Raw genomic sequence first — 20950 nt, forward strand, 5'->3', positions numbered from 1 at the left:
AGCATTACAATCACCAAATATCTTATGCTCCCTCTATGTCTTCCCTCCCTCCATAATCGACATTCTATGGCCACTATATAACTGGACAAGAAATGCAATACTATCTGGTACAAAGTGTTCCATCTGATTGGCATATTCACTCTCTCCCACCATCAATACACCATAGTTGAAGTGTGTACCACCTACAAAATATACTGCCCTATGGCTTCTTCCAAACCATGATGTGTAATGATCTAGAAAAGCAGTGGTAGCAGGTGCACAGGAACGCTATCATCTTTAAATTTCTAGCAAACTCACATAGCATCGTCATTTGGAAATAGACCGTTATTTCCTTATTGAGACTAGACTACAATCCCAGAAATTCCTGTCTAACAGCACAGTGGAAATGCCTTGATTTGTACCAGACCAATATTGCATAAACATTTGCATGTTTAGATACACTTCTGTGCTGATATGAATCATTTTATTAATCATTACAAACACCAGAATATTCTATGCTGAAGTGTTATCAAGACCATAGATTGTATTCACCTTGAGTAGAAATTTCATGCCATTTATGCAATTGAATAAATTTGATGGGAATTACTGGAGGATGGAAAAAAGAAAATCAGCTTATTGCATAAATGCTACTGTGCTTAAATAACTGTAATTTTAAAGTTAACAGCATATATAAAGTATGAAATAAGGGGAAAAACTGATACTTTTCATGTTCAGCCAAAATAGGAAATACTTTGCCATGTAACAGAACAGCCAATTTGCTCAGAGCAAGCTCTCACAAACATGTGTCAGTGATACAGTGCAGTGGCACAGCTAGTAGAGCCACTGCCCCACAGCACTAGACATCAGGGTCCTGACCTTGGATGCAGTCCGTGTGGAATTTGCACAGACTTCTTGTAACCATGCAAGTTTCCTCTGGATTAGTAATTAATTGGACATTATTTGTTGTAGTGTACACGCAAATGATGGAATCTGGGGAGGTTGATGAAAATATGTGAAGAATAAAAAGGATGAATGGAAATGATATAAGAAAATAACTGCAGATGCTGGTACAAATCGATTTATTCACAAAATGCTGGAGTAACTCAGCAGGTCAGGCAGCATCTCGGGAGAGAAGGAATGGGTGATGTTTCGGGTCGAGACCCTTCTTCAGACTGATGTCAGGGGGGCGGGACAAAGGAAGGAAAAAAGGTGGAGACAGGAAGATAGAGGGAGATCTGGGAAGGGGGAGGGGAAGGGAGGGACAGAGGGACTATCTAAAGTTGGAGAAGTCGACGTTCATACCACTGGGCTGCAAACTGCCCAGGCGAAATATGAGGTGCTGTTCCTCCAATTTCCGGTGGGCCTCACTATGGCACTGGAGGAGGCCCATGACAGAAAGGTCAGACTGGGAATGGGAGGGGGAGTTGAAGTGCTCGGCCACCGGGAGATCAGTTTTGTTAATGCGGACCGAGCGCATGTGTTCAGCGAAGCGATCGCCGAGCCTGCGCTTGGTTTCGCCGATGTAAATGAGTTGACATCTAGAGCAATGGATGCAATAGATGAGGTTGGAGGAGGTGCAGGTGAACCTTTGTCTCACCTGGAAAGACTGTTTGGGTCCTTGGATGGAGTTGAGGGGGGAGGTAAAGGGACAGGTGTTGCATCTCGTGCGGTTGCAGGGGAAAGTGCCCGGGGTTGGGGTGGTTTGGGTAGGAAGGGACGAGTGGACCAGGGAGTTACAGAGGGAACGGTCTCTGCGGAACGCAGAGAGGGGAGGGGATGGGAAGATATGGCCAGTGGTGGGGTCCCGTTGTAGGTGACGGAAATGTTGGTGGATGATATGTTGGATCCGCTGGCTGGTGGGGTGGAAGGTGAGAACGAGGGGGATTCTGTCCTTGTTGCGAGTGGGGGGAGGGGGAGCAAGAGTGGAGCTGCGGGACGTAGATGAGACCCTAGTGAGAGCCTCATCTATAATGGAGGAGGGGAAGCCCCGTTTCCTGAAGAACGAGGACATCTCGGAAACCCTAGTGTGAAACACCTCATCCCGGGCGCAGATGCGGCGTAGACGGAGGAATTGGGAGTAGGGGATAGACTTTTTGCAGGGGACCGGGTGGGAAGAAGTGTAGTCCAAATAGCTGTGCGAGTCAGTGGGTTTATAGTAAATGTCCGTCACTAGCCTGTCTCCTGTGATGGAGATGGTGAGGTCCAGAAACGGGAGGGAGATGTCGGAGATAGTCCAGGTATATTTAGACAATAGACAATAGGTGCAGGAGTAGGCCATTCAGCCCTTCGAGCCAGCACCGCCATTCAATGCGATCATGGCTGATCACTCTCAATCAGTACCCCGTTCCTGCCTTCTCCCCATACCCCCTAACTCCGCTATCCTTAAGAGCTCTATCCAGCTCTCTCTTGAAAGCATCCAACGAACTGGCCTCCACTGCCTTCTGAGGCAGAGAATTCCACACCTTCACCACCCTCTGACTGAAAAAGTTCTTCCTCATCTCCGTTCTAAATGGCCTACCCCTTATTCTTAAACTGTGGCCCCTTGTTCTGGACTCCCCCAACATTGGGAACATGTTATCTGCCTCTAATGTGTCCAATCCCCTAATTATCTTATATGTTTCAATAAGATCCCCCCTCATCCTTCTAAATTCCAGTGTATACAAGCCCAATCGCTCCAGCCTTTCAACATACGACAGTCCCGCCATTCCGGGAATTAACCTAGTGAACCTACGCTGCACGCCCTCCATAGCAAGAATATCCTTCCTCAAATTTGGAGACCAAAACTGCACACAGTACTCTAGGTGTGGTCTCACCAGGGCCCGGTACAACTGTAGAAGGACCTCTTTGCTCCTATACTCAACTCCTCTTGTTACGAAGGCCAACATTCCATTGGCTTTCTTCACTGCCTGCTGTACCTGCATGCTTCCTTTCATTGACTGATGCACTAGGACACCCAGATCTCGTTGAACTCCCCCTCCTCCTAACTTGACACCATTCAGATAATAATCTGCCTTTCTATTCTTGCTTCCAAAGTGAATAACCTCACACTTATCTACATTAAACTGCATCTGCCATGTATCCGCCCACTCACACAACCTGTCCAAGTCACCCTGCAGCCTTATTGCATCTTCCTCACAATTCACACTACCCCCCAACTTAGTATCATCTGCAAATTTGCTAATGGTACTTTTAATCCCTTCGTCTAAGTCATTAAGGGCAGGATGGAAATTGGAGGTGAAGTGTATGAAGTCAGTGAGTTCTGCATGGGTGCAAGAGGTGGCACCAATGCAGTCATCGATGTAGCGGAGGTAGAGTTCGGGGATGGGGCCAGTGTACGTCTGGAACAGGGATTGTTCGACGTACCCGACAAAGAGGCAGGCGTAGCTAGGGCCCATGCGAGTGCCCATAGCTACGCCTCTGGTTTGGAGGAAGTGGGAGGAGTCAAAGGAGAAGTTGTTGAGGGTAAGAACCAGCTCTGCTAGGCGGAGGAGTGTTGGTCGATGGGGATTGGCTGGTTCTACGGTCGAGGAAGAAACGGAGGGCTTCGAGACCATCCCTGTGGGGGATGGAAGTGTAGAGTGACTGGACTCTCTACACATCAATGGAAATGATGATTGATGGTTGGTGTGGACTCAGTGGGCCAAGGTGCCTGCTCCATGCTGCACCTCTCTATGACAAACAGTGATGTGAAGATAATCAGAAAATCTATTTTTGAATGTGCTTTACCTATTTGATTGGGCTACACTGCAGAAAGCTCTTGCTGTGCATTCTTGCAATGAAGAATTCTTCCTATTTCCTAGAGTTTAGTTAGTCTGAAGAAAGGTTCCGACCTGAAACATCACCGAACTATTCCCTCCATGGATGTTGCCTGACTCGCTGAATTCCTCCAGCATTTTGTGTTTTGCTCAAGATTCCAGCATCTGCAATTCCCTGCATCCTCATTCTATTACATCCTGTTTGGTCAACTGCCGCCTGAGTACATCACTGAAATTGTGCTTTGTTCCTACTGCTTTGTTCCTGGCTCTGGCATATTATTTGAAAACTACACAGAAGATACAACGGCTAGTATGCAATAACTTAATTGAACGATTGCCTACGCTATGAGACATGGGGCACAATTTGGATGCATTTATTAGTACATGGAGAATTCATTTTAAATGAAAATTGTAGCAGTTAAAACAACAGGAATTATTCATTTGTGGAACGTTGCTATTCATAAGCAAATCTAGTCCTATTCCCCATGAACAAATGAGAAATTAATAGCAAAAGAGAGCTACGTAAAATATTACGTAATAAAACAGGTAGCTAAACAATACAAACTACAAAGCATCAAATTTGATTCCTTCTCCTGCCCCCCACCCTTTGCTAAATTAAGCCATTCCATCTGAATAAAGGTAACCGGAGTTTAAGGAATAGGGAAAGGAAAACGAGGGAGGGAGGAACCTGGCTGTGTTTGTCCTAATTGTTATGCTGCAACCATGTCAGACTGGTGTATGTGCATGGCAGGTGACAACAAAGACTTCTTCAAATCCTGCAGAATAGAAACTTTGCCAAACTGCACTGAAACAGTCTTCTCTTATTGTGCAAAAAAAAAGTACCAGAAGAGGAAAAGGCATTATTTCAAGAAAAAATGAATAAATACTTTTGGAATGATAAAAATTTACATTAAGTAGAACTCCAGATGTAGGCAAATGAAAACTGGTTAATGCCCAAGATTTCTAATCTTGGACATTAACGCTTCAATTTTGCTTAACTGCATCCAATGAGAATTCATCACATCAAAGCAAAGCAATATTCCTTAGACAGTACTTGGAAAAATGGCAAAATTTCAAACAATGAATTGTACACATTCACCTTTTACCTATAAATTAATTCAACATACCATTTCAGAGCTACAAAATAAATATGAAAGAGCCTTTCTGAAAGACTGCATGAATCTTCTCATTGCTTTCTGAAACTCCAATTTTTACAGTACTGTAAAGCTGTTGAATTAATTTTTACCCTGACAAGAGATCTGACTGTCAAACCAGTTTATCTTGGTTTGCCAGCATTTCAGGCCTTTTCTCTGAACCTGAACTAGCACCAGCATCGCAAGCACAATATAAAGTAGATGCATTCAAATGCACCGTTATTTAGACCATTGCCTCTTTGGGATTGCACTTAAGGATATACACTAACATAATTGAGAAAAACTAATGATCCTTGTTAACAAGTTCAGATCATCAGAATTTAGTGCCAAGTTCTTAAAATACCAAGCTTTTTTGTCTAGTAAATTTTGGTGAAAAAGTGCGAAATCATAGAACGAGAGCTTCCACTGCCTTAAAGTTAGTCAATTTTAAATGCTAAGTAAACAATCCTGAACTTTTGTTTTGGGATAAACAGTCATGAACGCACCAACTCAACAGGTTGAACATTAATTAAGAAAGCAAACTATTACTTAAAAACTCACAATATAAGCCTTTTAGAATCTGTTTTAATACTCATGCTTTTTTGACACCTTTTAATTATTTTAAAAATAATTATTACATAGCAGGCATTGCAAATGGAGTCAAGACTAGTTAACTTATACAGTATAAAAACAAATTCTTACCATCACGGAACTGTTCCATATCATCATCAAACATAGCTTCTTTTAGTGCTGTCTTGTCAAATGCATTAATTGTATCAGAATAATTATAGGGATTATATTCTCGAGTCCGAGGCCCAGAGAATGATCGCGGTGGCGGAGTATTGAGCAAAGACGTCTTGTTGTCAAGAGCTGTTCTTCCTCCTTCCATGTGTTCACCACCTCCACGGATGTCAGAAGATGGAGATGCAATTCCTCCATCTCGCAATACCTTCAACATGTAGAGCATGGCTCAATTTACAAATTAAAGAATAAAAGAGGCTTGAAAAAAATAGCTCAAACAGCAGTATACTATTTAGCACAATATGTAGTAAGGATAGCCTGTGAATCTCAAATAAGAGACTGCTAGACATGGATGAGCTGTAGGTTTTACTGGAAATGATTTAAGTAAATAAGTAATTAGATAGAGAGGGACATGGCAGGTGATGTATAGCGACTGTAGTAAACGGGAGCTGGAAATTGCTGCAGTCCACAATGAACATACTCTACAGTGGTTTGCAGCCAAGAATTCATAAGCAGGAATTCTGGATTTTGTCAGTGTGATACTTCAGGGAAAGCAGGTGCCATACAACAAAGTGAGAGGGAAAATAGATCGAGAATAATCTAGGAAGAAACACCCAAAATGTAAAAGTTCCCACGAATACATAAAAATGAAAAGATTAGCAACAGTTAGTTTAAATTCAGAGACCAGGACCCGAGGGTAATCAGGAAAGGCAGTGGACTAGGCACCAGCAAACAAAGGGGACCACGGGAACCAGAGTCCCAGTGAGTGGAAATTGTAAATATTACCCGGTAAGTCAGATGCCATTGGGATTTCTGAAGGGACTATCAGGGGTTTACTGCAATATGTAAACCTCTGATAGTCTCTATTATTGATTTTCTTCCATACTAAATATTTTTAACCAGACAAAAGTATTATTTTGAACATTGAAATCCCCTAGAAATTTGTTGGAATGTATTGTGACAAAAATGAATACATTCTCTCATCATACTGCATGTAGTCCCCCGAATAACCAAAGCTGAATTAGTAAGAGAATACCTACACCATCACAGTCTTTCTTTCCATCTCGTTTAATTGGTTCATTCAAATCCTCTTGACTGCGGAAACTAAAATTCTGGATGGCTTGTGTGACCCCTCGAAGAGAGCTATAAATTTCATCGGAGTTAAGGTTTTCTGTGTCGTAGTCCAACATGCTACAAGGAAAAAGCCAATGATTAATGAGCTACAATCTCTTAAGTTAAAATGTCTAACGTACATGAATTAGTTCAAACATGTCATAGAATCATTGAATGACACAGCACAAAAGGAGGCTATTGGTCCATCATGTCTATGTAGGGATGTGGCACTGCATCCAATTATTCAGAAAAGATACAAATAATTAATTGAAATTTACAGTTCATCAGTCAGCTGCCCCACTGCGAATAAAATGTTCAGCTGTGATGGCACATTCAAAGTTGCGATGATTTACACTTATGAACGAGCACAAAGTTGTCATTATTTGAAAAAAGATGCAGATTAATAAAAACATGGGAATGAATTACGGCAAACAAAAGTTATAGCCACTCAAAACATACAACAGACCATGCTAAAGCTCAAAACAAGAGCCGCATGATGAGACAGGCATTCTGAAGAGTGGATAGGGGGTTAGTTACCTGGGCGAGTAAGAACGCCTGAAGTTCTTGTGAGTAGGAACTGTGGGGATGGAGTGAGGTTGAGAAGGGGTGTGGGGATGCTTTGACAGCCCATCAGCACTCCAACCCCAGCATCGACTGCAGTCAGTGTGGTCAGAGAAAGAGAAAGAACGAGAAAGGCAAAAAAGAGAAAGAAAACCATATTTCGAGTGGCTTTTGGACATGCTTTACTGAAGAAAAATTTGAGAACATTAATAGAAGCAGAATAGCAAACATAGAACACCTCATCCAAGCAAGCAGCAACATTGACCCACTCTTGCCAATATCATATGATCACAATAGGGCAACAGTGACTGCACAACACAAATAATGAAAATTTCAGATTTATGTTAAAACTATAAGTACGAATGGGGTTTGAAATACTTTTCTTCTTAACTATGAGTATCGAACAATTCTCATTATGTACAAATTCATTCTCTTTTTTAGGCTTTAATTCAAGACAAATGTTAAATGTAAAGAAGGGCTATTGTTCTGCAGTCTCATTTTTTAAATGTGTATTTTGAAAGTTTGTTCATAGTTGCAAACTGGCATAGCAGCAAATTCTAGAGGAAATGTCACCATGTATTGCTAATTAAAATTATGTGCAAATTATCCATCAGCCACTTGGACGACAGAATCTGAGGCATAAATGTGTCGATCAAATCACAAACCCAATATCTAACCGGGTTCGATCCACAATCCTGACTACGGGTGCTGTCTGTATGGAGTTTGTACGTTCTCCACTTGACCTGCGTGGATTTTCTCCGAGATCTCTGGTTTCCTCCCACTCCAAATATATACAGGTTTGTAGGTTAATTGGCTTGGCAAAATTGTAAATTGTCCCTAGTGTGTGTAGGATAGTGTTAGCATGCAGGCATCTCTGGTCATTGCGGATTTGGTGGGCCAAAGGGCCTGTTACCGCGCTGTATCTCTAAACTTAACTAATATCCACCGGGTGGCACCAGCAATGGCTGCCTCGCCAGCACTCTGTCTGTCCCTTCTTTCTTTGTTGTTTGTTTGTATGTGTTAAATATATGGTTTTAGTGTTCTTTAGCTTGTTTTATGTGGGGGGTGGGGGGACGGGAGTTGGGGGAAACTTTTTCTAATCTCTTGCCTCGACGTTCCCTGGCTTGTTTCCGTTTCGTATCTCTGTCTGCACTGCGGCCTAACATCGAGGAGTTGGTGGCCTTTGCTGGAGACCAACTTCGAGAGCTCCACTGTGGGAGCATGCGGACTTAACATCACGGAGCTCGGGATCCCTATCGGGAATCGACTTTGGAGCTCCAACCACAGGAGCCTGCGGAATTTAACATCGCGGAGCTCGGGGGTCTCTGGTTAGAGACCGACTTCAGGAGCTCCAAACTGCAGCAGCTTCGACTGCCCCGACGCGGGGGCTTTGACCGCCCCAATGCAGGGACTTCGACTGTGGATGGTTCGACTGCCCCGACCGTGGGAGAATAAAAAAGGAAGTAGATTGGGACTTTATTTCCTTCCATCACAGTGAGGAATGTGGGAAATCCAGATGTTTATGTTGACTATTATGTAGTTGTGTGTCTTGTTGCTTTTTTTTTAGTATAGCTGTATGGTAATTCGAATTTCACTGTACCTTAATTGGTACATGTGACAATAAACTGACCTTAAGACCTTGAGAACTTAAATTGTCTATTGATTCATCCTTCGTTTCTGGGCACATTCTACACATTTAAAGACATTTGTTGTCTTAGGACCAGAACCTCAACCATCTGATTCAGGATTTTTTCAGCAATCAAAAGTAAACATTTCTCAGAGGAAACCTACATAAAATTATGGGGAAGGGAAAAACAAATAAAATTCACCTTCCACAAATTTTGAATAATTCGTTGAATTATTTATATTTTACAAACAGGGGAATGGATTTAATGCTGATAGTATCCAAAATCATCAATCACCTATAATAAATGGAAACCTGGACAGCGGAGATAGATCTGGCTAATAAGAAGAATTCAAAGAAATTCTACGAATATATTAAGAGAAAATGAGTAAGTATGAAGAGAAAAGGAGCTCCTAAGGATCAATGTGGCTGTCGATGCGTTGAGCCACAGGAGATGGGCGAGGCCGTAAATGATTCTGTATATACCGTGGAGAAGGTCATGGAAGGAAAAAAAATTAAAGGAAATTAATTATGGAACAGATCCACATTACAAAAGATGTGATACTGGCAGTCTTAAAGCATATTGAGGTTGATAAATCCCCAGGACTGACCAAATGTATACTAGGGGGTTGTGGGAAGCTGGGGAAGAAATTATAAGGGTTCTGCAGATATTTGCTTCTTTAGCCTCGGATGAGGTACGAATTGGGAGGGTTACTCATGTCCTTTATTTAAAAAGGTCTCAAGGACAAGCCAGTGAACTGCAGGCCTGTGAGCCAAACATCAATGGTGGGACAGTTACTGGAGGGTATTATTTGCAGTTGGGTATCATCAGATAAGACAAAGCAAATCTCACATCACCAATATTCTACTTGGATGGAAGGCTGATCAAATAGTCAATGTAAAAATATGACACACTCTTTTAGGTAGTACAGAACATGAAAATACAACAACTTCAAACTTGCCAAAAATCCAACTGCCAGCAGAGGGCATGTTTACTTAGAAAAATCATTCTGCAGAATTAAAAAATAAATAAATGTATGTGGTTCTATGGTATGTCGATCTCAGGTTCTGAACAGTTTAGATTTTAGAACTTTACGGGTGCTCAGTCTAACATAGTTCAGTTCAGTTTATGTCACGTGTACCAAGGTACAGTGAAAAGCCTTTTGTTGCGTGCTAACCAGTCAGCTGGAAGACAATACCCGATTACAATCAATCCATTCAGTGTATAGATACATGATAAGAGAATAACGTTCAGTGCAAGATAAAGCCAGCAAAGTCTGGTCAAGGATAGTCCGAGGGACATCAAAGAGGTGGATAGTCACTGTTCTCTGCTTGTGGTAGGATAATTCATTTGCTGGATAACAGCTGGGAAGAAACTGTCCCTGAATCTGGTCGTGTGCGTTTTCACACTTCTGTACCTATACAACGCTGCTGAGTATCCCGCCCCAGCATGGTGCCGCAGCACTCATACTAGCAAGCTAGACGCCACCCTCAACAACACCATACGGATCATCACTGGCTGCCTACGCCCTACTCCGACAGATCTCCTGCCAGGTACCGCACCCGCCATGCTTCGCAGAGAGTTCTTCACTCATAGGCTGGTGTGCAAGGCTCCATTGGACGCCAAACATCCTTAGCACCACCTCGCCCAGGATTCACAGCAACTGGGACCTCAACACCTGTCATCTCGTCACCCTTTCTCCCGTCATGCAGCGACCCTCTGTGGCTCCGGTTTCAACATATTAGGAGCATGGAGAACCAGCTGGGAACAGACTTCACGACCTCCTCAATTCACTGTCGCACCAAACACCACAGCCCCACCCGGCTCGGACATGCACCGCAAAGATTGGGTCGCCCTGAATCGGCTCCGCACAGGGGTCAGCTGGTTCAACGCCAACATGCATCGTTGGGGGTTGCGTTCATCAGCAGCTTGCGTGTGTGGAGCAGACCAGCAAACAGCGCAGCACGTCATTTTCAACTGCACTGTCCTCCGTCCCCCTAGTGGAGGGGTAGACCTCATGGCCCTCGACAACAGCACATTGCACTGGCTACAGCGCCTGGAGGGCGTTACATAATTTCTGCTGCCTCAAACGCAAGAAGAAGTGTACCTATGCCTGATGGGAGAGGGGAGAAGAGCAAGTGGCCAGGGTGCGACTCGTCCTATATTATGCTGCTGGCCTTGTCGAGGCAGCGTGAGGTCTAAATGGAATCAATAGAAGGGAGTGTAAGAAAATAACTGCAGATGCTGGTACAAACCGAACATTTCCATCACCTACAATGGGACCCCACCACTGGCAACATCTTCGCAGCCCCTCCCCTTTCTGCGTTCCGCAGAGACCGTTCCCTCCGTAACTCCCTGGTCCACTCGTCCCTTCCTACCCAAACCACCCCATCCCCAGGCACTTTCCCCTGCAACTGCAGGAGATGCAAGACCTGTGCCTTTACCTTCCCCCTCACCTCCATCCAAGGACCCAAACAGTCTTTCCAGGTGAGACAGAGGTTCACCTGCACCTCCTCCAACCTCATCTATTGCATCCGCTGCTCTAGATGTCAACTTCTTTACATTGGCGAAACCAAACGCAGGATCGGCGATCGCTTCGCTCAACACCTTCGCTCAATTCTCCTTAACCAACCTGATCTCCCGGTGGCTGAGCACTTCAACTCCCCATCCCACTCTGACCTTGCTGTCATGGGCCTCCTCCAGTGCCATAGTGAGGCCCACCGGAAATTGGAGGAACAGCACCTCATATTTCGCCTGGGCAGCTTGCGGCCCAGTGGTATGAACATTGACTTCTCCAACTTTAGATAGTTCCTCTGTCCCTCTCTTCCCCTCCCCCTTCCCAGATCTCCCACTGTCTTCCTGTCTCCTTCCTTTGTCCCGCCCCCTGACATCAGTCTGAAGAAGGGTCTCGACCCGAAATGTCACCCATTCCTTCTCTCCTGAGATGCTGCCTGACCTGCTGAGTTACTCCAGCATTTTGTGAATAAATACAATCAATAGAAGGGAGGTTGGTTTGTGTGATGGCCTTGGCTGCGTCCACAATTCGCCGCAATTTCTTATAGTCACAGATGGAGCCATTCCCAAACCAAGCTGTGATGCATCCTGATAAAATGCTTTCAATGGTGCATCTGTAGAAGTTGGTGAGAGTTGCAGGGGACATGACAAACTTCCTAAGCCTTCTAAGAAGTAGAGGTGCCGGTGTGCCTTCTTGGTCGTTGCTTCAATCTGGATAGTCCAGGAGAAGTTGTTGGTGATATTGACTCAGAGGAATTTGAAAATTTCGACCATCTCTACTTCGGCACCATCAATGCAAACTGGGATACGTGTACCACTTTGCTTGCTAAAATCGATCACTATCTCCTTTGTCTTGCTGGCGTTGAGTTTGCCTTGCTGACATTGACACAGTGACAGAATTGGATGGATAAATTCTCTATCAAGTCCCAGATCAGGATTTGCACAGAATCTCATATACCAATGCAGGGTCACAATAAGTGCTCTTTGACTTATCTTAGCCTTAGGTACCCTACAATTAGAAATAAATTCAACAAGATAGGCAGTATCCATGGTTACGAGAGTCAGTTTCAAGCCAATTAACTTAAATTGGCCTGTTTCTCACCAGAGACTAATTTTCAGCAATTTTTACTTCTGTGTCAGAATTGCAGAATCCAGTGATTTGTCTTTGAACCCAGGTCCTATTTGCTTGCTAAGGCAGATATACAAGACCCCAGGTGAAAAATTTCTCCCCTTCCCACAGCTAATATTGAAAGGATATTGGCCGTGAATACCTTAAGAATCTTGAATCCACATTACATTGTTTAATGATGAAGTTAGCTGCCAGGGAACCAGATGAATTTAGGATAAAGAGATCGTAATGCCTCTTTTGCCCCAGAATACCAATTCAACACAACATAGAGTGAGACATTATAAAATTCAATTTGTTATTAAAATCCGTTTGAGTAGTCATTTCACCAGCATTCCAACGCATCCCTTCAATCAGAAATCAAAGCCATGACCCTGAAACTGTTTCTGGTTTACATTTTTACACAAACAGTAATTACAAAGGTCACAGCATTTAATTATTTAGTGCACAGCATGTTCTCTAAAAATTTACTGCAGGAAGATGAGTCTTGACATGGTGATGGTTTAATTGGAATTCAGAATTCAAAGGCCTGAGCAGTATATTCCTCAGCCAACAGGTTCAGGAAAACATGAAGCACACTGATTTATATTCAGATCATTTAGACGTTGAGACTTGTAATTCTGAAACATAGTAATGCTCAAATATAGAACTAGTTCTCGTGGGGTACAATGCTAATCAGCCTACTCAACTAAAATTAAATAAATATTTTGTACAAAAGTCAGGCAGCGAAAACAAATTCTGTATAACTAACAATATTATGACTGCCAGTGCAATCATAATATATTCAACTGTGCCAATTTTCAAAACCAGCCAGCTTCATTTATAAGGTACGTTCACATTCAAGTCTATTTTTTTTAATCTTTAGCTGGCTGCGTGACCAGAGCTCGTCAATATTTAAGATATTCCAGCAACTGCTAACAGATGTGCAGCTCTATAAGTTTTCCAGAACCAGAGAGACCCTTTTTGTTTGTACCTGCTAATTACAGAATTGATGCCTCAGGATTGTGCTGCACAACTTGAGAACCATAATTCAAGTCCAAACAAACAAAACTAGAATACTCTATTTTAAAAGCAATTTTCCTAGACATATGCAATGAGTGCCAGCTCTTAAATATTTTGTTATATGAAGGCATGCAGTAATCAGTATGCTTTGCCTTCGCATTTGAAAGATTTTGCAAATTCATTGTTGGAATGGCACTTTAGCACTCTCTCTGTTTATCATATCATATCATATCATATCATATATATACAGCCGGAAACAGGCCTTTTCGGCCCACCAAGTCCGTGCCGCCCAGTGATCCCCGTACACTAACACTATCCTACACCCACTAGGGACAATTTTTACATTTACCCAGCCAATTAACCTACATACCGTTTCGGAAGGATTATTTCACCCTGCATTGACGTGAAAGGCAAGCAGATTCAGAAACATTCTATCAATAAGCACAAGTGCAAACGTGCAGTTTAACCTGCTGTGCTGCCTTTCACACGATCATGCCAAAAAACCCACACCCAAAACTTTTTATAGAGTCTAGAGTTGGACAGCACAGAAATAGGCCCTTCTGTTCACCTTGTCTATGCCGACCATGTTGGCATACTGGGCTAGTCCCATTTACCGTGCATTTGGACCATATACCTCAGGAAACTTCCCAACCATATATCTGTCCATACGTCTTTTAAAATTCGTAATTGTAATCACTTCTATAACTTCCTCCGGCAACTCATTCCAGGCGCAGACTACCTTGGAGTGAAAACGAGGCTCCCAATGATCCTCTCAAATCTCTTCTCCCTTTAGTTTTTTAATCCTCTGCCCTAGGAAAAGAATGTGAGCGCTAACCTTTGCCATGTTCCTCATGGTTTTGTACACTTCAATAAGGTCACCCCTCAGCTCTAAAGAAAATAAATTCCACTTCATTCAACCTCTCGCTACAACTCAAGCCTAGTAACATCCTGGTGAATCCCTTTTGCACCCGTTTCAAATTAATGACATCCTACCTATAAGCTAGGTGACTACAACTACACGCAATATTCCAAAGGGGCTCTCACAAACACTTGTGCAGTTGCATCACGATGTTCTAACTTTTGTATCCAATACCCTTCCCAATGAAGGCAGGCAAGCCAAACACCTCTTTACCACTCTGTTCACATAACTCGCCACTTTCAGGGAACCATGCACCTTTACTCCCAGATATCTCTGGTCTGCAACAATCTCCAGGGCTCGACCATTTACTGTGCAAGTCTCACCCTGTTTGACATAACAAAGTCCAACACCTCATACTTGTCAAGATTTAAATTCCATTTCCTATTCCTTGGCCCTCCAAAGATCTTGTTGTAAACCTTGGATATCCTTCCTCACTCTCTACTCTACCACCAATTTTGGTGTCACCTGCAAATGTTAACTACATTGTCATCCAAATCGTCCATATACATAACAAACAGCAGCAGACCCAGCACTGACCCCTGGGGCACTCCACTGTTCACAGATTTCCACAATTACTCTTTGACTCCTTCCTCCGAGCCAATTTTGAATCCACTTGGCAAGCTCATCTTATATTCAATCAAATCTTGAAGACTAGTTTACTATGCATGACCTTGTCAAAGGTCTTGCTACAGTTCATATTGACAACATCCACTGCCCTGCTCCATCAATGCTACCATCAGATTTGTGAGACATGATTTTCCATGCACAAAACCATAACGAATATATAAATGCTGGTGACCCTGCCCCTAAGAAACCCCACCAACAACTTCTATCATTGATGTCAAGTTCAACAGCCTGTAGTTCTCTGGCTTGTCCATGCTACTCTTCATCAATAACAGTACAATATTATTTAACTTCCAGTCTTCTGGAAGTTTAGATGTGGCCAAAGACAGTGCAACTATCTTTTCAGGGGGTGCTGTAATTTCCTCCCTCACTGCCCACAAGATCCAAAGATGCACTTGGTCAGTCCCCGAGGATTTATCTACAATATTGTGCTGTAAACTCACAATATATTTCATATATTATTAAAATTTCCTCAGATCACATCAAATCTCAAGCAAATGTTCCTACATGCCTCATCTAATGTCACCAATTTTAACATTGCAGTTAGGAGGCAGCAGGAAGAATTTCTTAAAACAAGTTTCCAAAACATCAGGAAAATATGATGTATTTTCATCTGTACAAATCACAGCGCATATACATCCTTTGGCTCAATTGTGGATTGCTTCACATTTGTGTGCATGAAATGGCAACTAAGAGTTTCACAATATCCACGCTCCTTTTAAGTATAAAGTCAATCACCTCTCATAAACCATCAAATTTGCCAGAAAATACTGTCTACTACTACGGACACAAGCATCTCATGCTTCATTGTTGTTCCAAATGTCACCTTGACAAAAACAACTTATTTCCAGGATGAAGTGTTCCACATTGTTAAGTTTCTATTAATGTACAGGTTCCTCAAACTAGCAGTATTATATGGTGATCGCAAGTTAATAATGCTAATTCAACCAAGAACCATGCTTTTAAAATATGACATAAGCCAAAAATACCAATGTTTAATGGCATTAACATCATAGCTATGTACCACATCAGATCACGCCTCCCTAAATATTTAAGATGCAATCTTAAAGTACAAATCATGCCAAATATAAAATAGGAATAACAATGCTGTTTTAAGTGAATGCAATAGTGGGAACGAAAAGTTTCATGTGTTTAAAGAGATAAGAGAAAAAAAGTGATTGAATCCCAAGTTGGGGGGAAAAAATGAACTGTAATGCTGGAAGATTCATTTTCTTCTTAATAAATGAACTGCGTCATTCGAAAGCTTTATGACATTCTCACATTCTGAATTATAGGAAACATTCAAGAGCAAGATATACCAAAAAATATTGAAACTGATCAGTTTTCCCAAACTCCATTCTTGTCAAGCAATCTTTATTATTCTAAATTTAAAAATAATTCCTTTTATTTTACACTCCTGGTTTACAGCAGGATCAGCTGCAAAATATCTCTTTTTTAAACTAATTTTGCAGACGTGGGCAATAGGAAATAGGAGGAAGTTATATACAAAATTAACTGTTGTAAGTTTTGATCCGCTTTGGTTTTAGCATTTGCTGTGAAACATCACAAGTTCATTGCCTCAAATGAACAAGGCACAGAATAAAAGTGTGGGAAAAAAACAATTGTAAAACAAAATTATGAAATATTTATGACTCATTGCCCATTTTGAAGATTGTAAAAAAAAAAAGTGCTAATCAAAAATTTACTAGGATTTCAATTGTACGAAATTTTATTTATAACCAAAAAGATTATTTACTCGATAATTTATTACCTTGGAGAAAGACCTCCATGCGAACAATTTGTAGGAGAAGTAAGAGGACTTGTTCGACTGCTGGAGTGCCGTGAAGGTGTGCGCCCCATTGTGTTGCCGGGTGAACTCTATGAAAGAGAGTCAAGTCAAGTCAAGTCAATTTATTTGTATAGCACATTTAAAAACAACCCACGTTGACCAAAGTGCTGCACATCTGACCAGGAAAAAAAAGAAACATACAGTGGCAGGCAGCCAAACACAACGGCGCGGCCATCTTGAACAAAATGTTAATTCAATCACCCACAGTCCAACAATAAAAGCACTAAACAGGCACCCAAAATTACCCAACCCCAAAAACCCCCCAAAACACAGTCCAACAATAAAAGCATTAAATAGGCATTCAAATCACACACCCCAAAACCCCCAAAAACACAGTCCAACAATAAAAGCATCAAACAGGCACTCAAACCACCCAACCCCAAAAACACACAAAAAAAGAAACATCCATCAAAGAAACATCTTTGATGGATATAATAGAGGAATATAATAGCGGAATATAATAGCGTTTTAACTTTATTGAAATGTTGAGAAAGTAACTAGTTAAAGCAACTAGAACATAGGCAGCACTGGCAGAATTTAAAACCGCTAAATTACCAATACAATTTATTATAAGTAATCAGATCAAAGCAAAATAAATATGTCCAATATTAATCTTAAACCGCAATGTAATTCTGGGTTAGTTTTGCAAACTCAAAGTCATCCAAACCCCAACATTTAGAATTTTAACCTTACCTACTGAACCTGAGCTAATGAGACAGATATCACAATAAAGTTCTTTTAAATAATTCATAAAATGGGCCTGCTATATACACTTTAAAAAAAAACCTTCCAATATTAAGTAAGCAGTTAAGAACCATATGTACCACATTAGTGTTGCTGGAGTTCTTCAAATGATTGTGTAGGAGCTTGGTGGCACCATCTTGGAAGGTTTTTGGCAAGGCACCAAGTAACATAGTGAACTCAGGAGTGTTCAGCTCAAACAGAGAAATCAACACGACCTGCGCAGCCTGTATAAAATAGTGAAACAAAATGATAAAAAACTTTACTTAATCCCACTGTTCCAAGATCAGGTATGCAATGTCTAAACAGTTATTTTAGAAGGTACAGTCACCCGATGAGAACAATGAATGCTCAAGGAGGATCACCCCACTTTTTGCAGGTTATTGACTTTTCCTTACAAGATTTTGCACACCATATCAAAGCATAACATTTCAAAATTAGCATTGTTATTCAGAATATTTGAAACCAACTAGAAATCACCAGACAGGTCCACCACCGATTTTCCAGCAACTGGTGCTCCAGCATCTCCTTTAATCCGAACAAAATTATGAGAGCACTCAGAATCACCCCCGGGCGTCCTCCCGAAAGAGTGGCGGTGAGGCGAGGCGGGCGATCTTGACCTCATTGGGACTTCCACGACCTATCAGGGGGTCAAATTTGCCTGAGGTAGGGACTTTGCAACTCCGCCCCGGCCGTAGCCAGCAGATCTGTTCCCAAAGTCAACCTCCGCAGCTGATCATCGAGTCGAATCGAATTTGGCCCTTGCGGCCAGGGCTCTGGAGTTCTGAATCTGCCGGAGTCTGTAGATCCGTTCCCATAGCCGTCTTCCAAGGACGATTTTCTGGCCAGTATCTCGGCCCCCACGGTGACTGTTCCAGTACTATCCTAATCCACTCAGAGGACATGACCTCTGGCAAAATGGATAGTCCAAAAGAGATTTGGAACCGAAGGTGCTGGAAAAATCAGTGGTGGATCTGTATATCAATTCTGTATAGATGGCCTGCAAAAATTCCTCTGCTTAAGCAGTTCTGTATCAAAATGCAATTAGTTAGACATTTAAGATTGCAATATACAACTTAAACTCAAGCAGTACTATTGAAGGAAAAGTACCAGACACTAAGTTTGGTATCAAAATTATTCTAAGATGTTGTAATTTAAAAAAAATTGTAATCCCAGCACAATTAAGTAGGTTAGATCAGTCAATATCCTGGCAACAGAACACACCATCCACTATTTTATGCTCAGAATTAAGTCCATTAAATCCACTTTCCCACTCCCAAAACAATGGGTCAGTGCAGCAGAAAAGAAAAGATGTATGGTGAAACATGATCTTCATACAGCCGCAGTTTCACAGCAAACATCATTCTGCAGTTTGCACTTTTACTTGTGCAAACAGACACATGGGTATTACCTGGCAAGGTGTATGATGTAATGTGGAACAATTCCACAAAATATTCATGAAGCAATGAGCCCATTATGCCTGTGCTGGATCTTTGAAAGCAATATCCAACCTTTGTCTTCTGTGTCTTCCTTTGAGAATTTAGCCATTTCCATTTGAAACTTACAATTGAATTTGCTTCCATCTCCTTCCTAGTAGTTTCCGAATTGAATTTAATCACTAGATTCCTTTCTTGCCAATGGTTCTTTAAATACTCACCTTTATTCTGCATTCTTTGATTGTTGATCACATTGTTACTGGAAACAATTCCTCGTATTTTTATCAAAATCTATCAGCATTTCAAATGCTGTTAAATCTATTATAAACAGAACTTAAGTTTCTCTCATCTTTCTAACTGAAAGCTTTTATCCATGGTTTATTTTAAATATTTTCAGCTTCTTCTTTAATGAGGTTTTTCATGCTGACTGCAAGTGCTTGGACTTGAGCAATAAAACTTTTAAACATTTAACTTACTTGCTTTCCTACTTACTCCATTTGTAAAGAGAAAAAATTGTTATTAATTTAATGTTTTCTCAAATTATCCAGCACGTCAAAGATCTATGAACAAACAGCTGAAGAATTATTCCCTAGATTCCTTCCATGACTGTACTAGTTTCTTTTGCTTCTCTTCCTTCTTCAAATCGAAACAAATCACTTCACACTTCTGCTTCAGTAATTTTTTAATCTACTAATAACCTGTATATATTCTTTTAACTCGTTTGCCTTTCCTGAAGCTTACTACTTTCACCCTCGTGGAAATATGAAACAACAGTTTTATCAAAATTAGAAACAATAGGATAGTAGGGGAGTGGAAATGATAACATGAATTTCAGATTGACAGAAAACAGAGGATGGTTATGGTTGTTTTTATTTTCAGACCATGGAAGATAGCGGGGGGGGGGGGGGGGGTGGTGCATGGTGTTTCTAAGGAAAGGTGTAGTGCCCCTACTCTCTTTAATACATACTGATAACCTAGTATTCGGCATAAAAACACATTTTCAAAATTTGCAAATGTTGCAGTTTGCATCATTTGCAAACTTTATATTGCGTTTTTTATACCCAATACAAGGTTACCAGTATGTATTAAAGAGAAAAGTGGTACTACACCTTACCTTAGAAGCACCTCAATCCTTCCAATCTTACGTGGTCTGAAAATAGAAACAATCTTAATTCTCCTCTGCTTTCAATCAATCTGAATTTCTTGTAATCATAACTCCTACAATCCTATGGATTCTGAATGTAGATAAAATCTGTCAAACCCTGAATGCGTTTTCAATATATCAATTATTAGTATTCCATTCACAAAATGTGTGTGATAGGTTTCATTAGAAAAATAAACTATGCATCCATTACAAATAACTGGAATAAAAGCATAATTTTGAATATCATTATAATTAAATCTAAGTGTGCGCATTCAACTAAGATGAGCACTGTTATAATGTTCAGATATATTAATTGTTATAAAGTACATAGGTTTTACACGTTAAGCAACATTTGACATACTCGGATGTATTAATTAAAAGTTTAACACTAGAAATCTAATTTGCATTTACTACAAAGAGCATATTTCAAGTTCAAATAAACACAATAACTGTTAATGCAATTTCAAATCCATTAGTTAACATTTTTTAGCATGCTTCCCAACACTGTAAGCAGCAGTCCTCGCGTCAGGGCCAATGCAGTAAGTTACTTATTAATACTGCAAAAAGACAAACCTTATTCCCAAACAACACCAACTATGTATGTATAGTTATAGAAAATAACTGTTGTTGGCAATATAGTAGAGAGAATAAACACAGTTGTTATGTTGGAAAAGGCAGTGAGGCCAAG

At 41.2% G+C, this 20950-nt stretch overlaps 1 protein-coding gene across 1 annotated transcript in view; it reads right to left on the reverse strand.

Annotated features, from left to right (window-relative positions):
• Positions 1 to 20950, reverse strand: part of clasp1a (cytoplasmic linker associated protein 1a) — a 179052-nt gene that overhangs the window by 22753 nt on the left and 135349 nt on the right. The window contains exons 33-37 of the mRNA XM_078403342.1: positions 17766 to 17909; positions 16864 to 16970; positions 7259 to 7375; positions 6649 to 6799; positions 5570 to 5816 (exon numbers count right to left, since the gene is read on the reverse strand). Coding sequence (XP_078259468.1) covers positions 5570 to 5816; positions 6649 to 6799; positions 7259 to 7375; positions 16864 to 16970; positions 17766 to 17909 — 766 coding nt within the window. The remainder of the gene's footprint in view (positions 1 to 5569; positions 5817 to 6648; positions 6800 to 7258; positions 7376 to 16863; positions 16971 to 17765; positions 17910 to 20950) is intronic.

Source organism: Rhinoraja longicauda, chromosome 8, assembly GCF_053455715.1.
Source record: "Rhinoraja longicauda isolate Sanriku21f chromosome 8, sRhiLon1.1, whole genome shotgun sequence".
In the NCBI taxonomy this organism is placed as follows: Eukaryota; Metazoa; Chordata; class Chondrichthyes; order Rajiformes; family Arhynchobatidae; genus Rhinoraja; species Rhinoraja longicauda.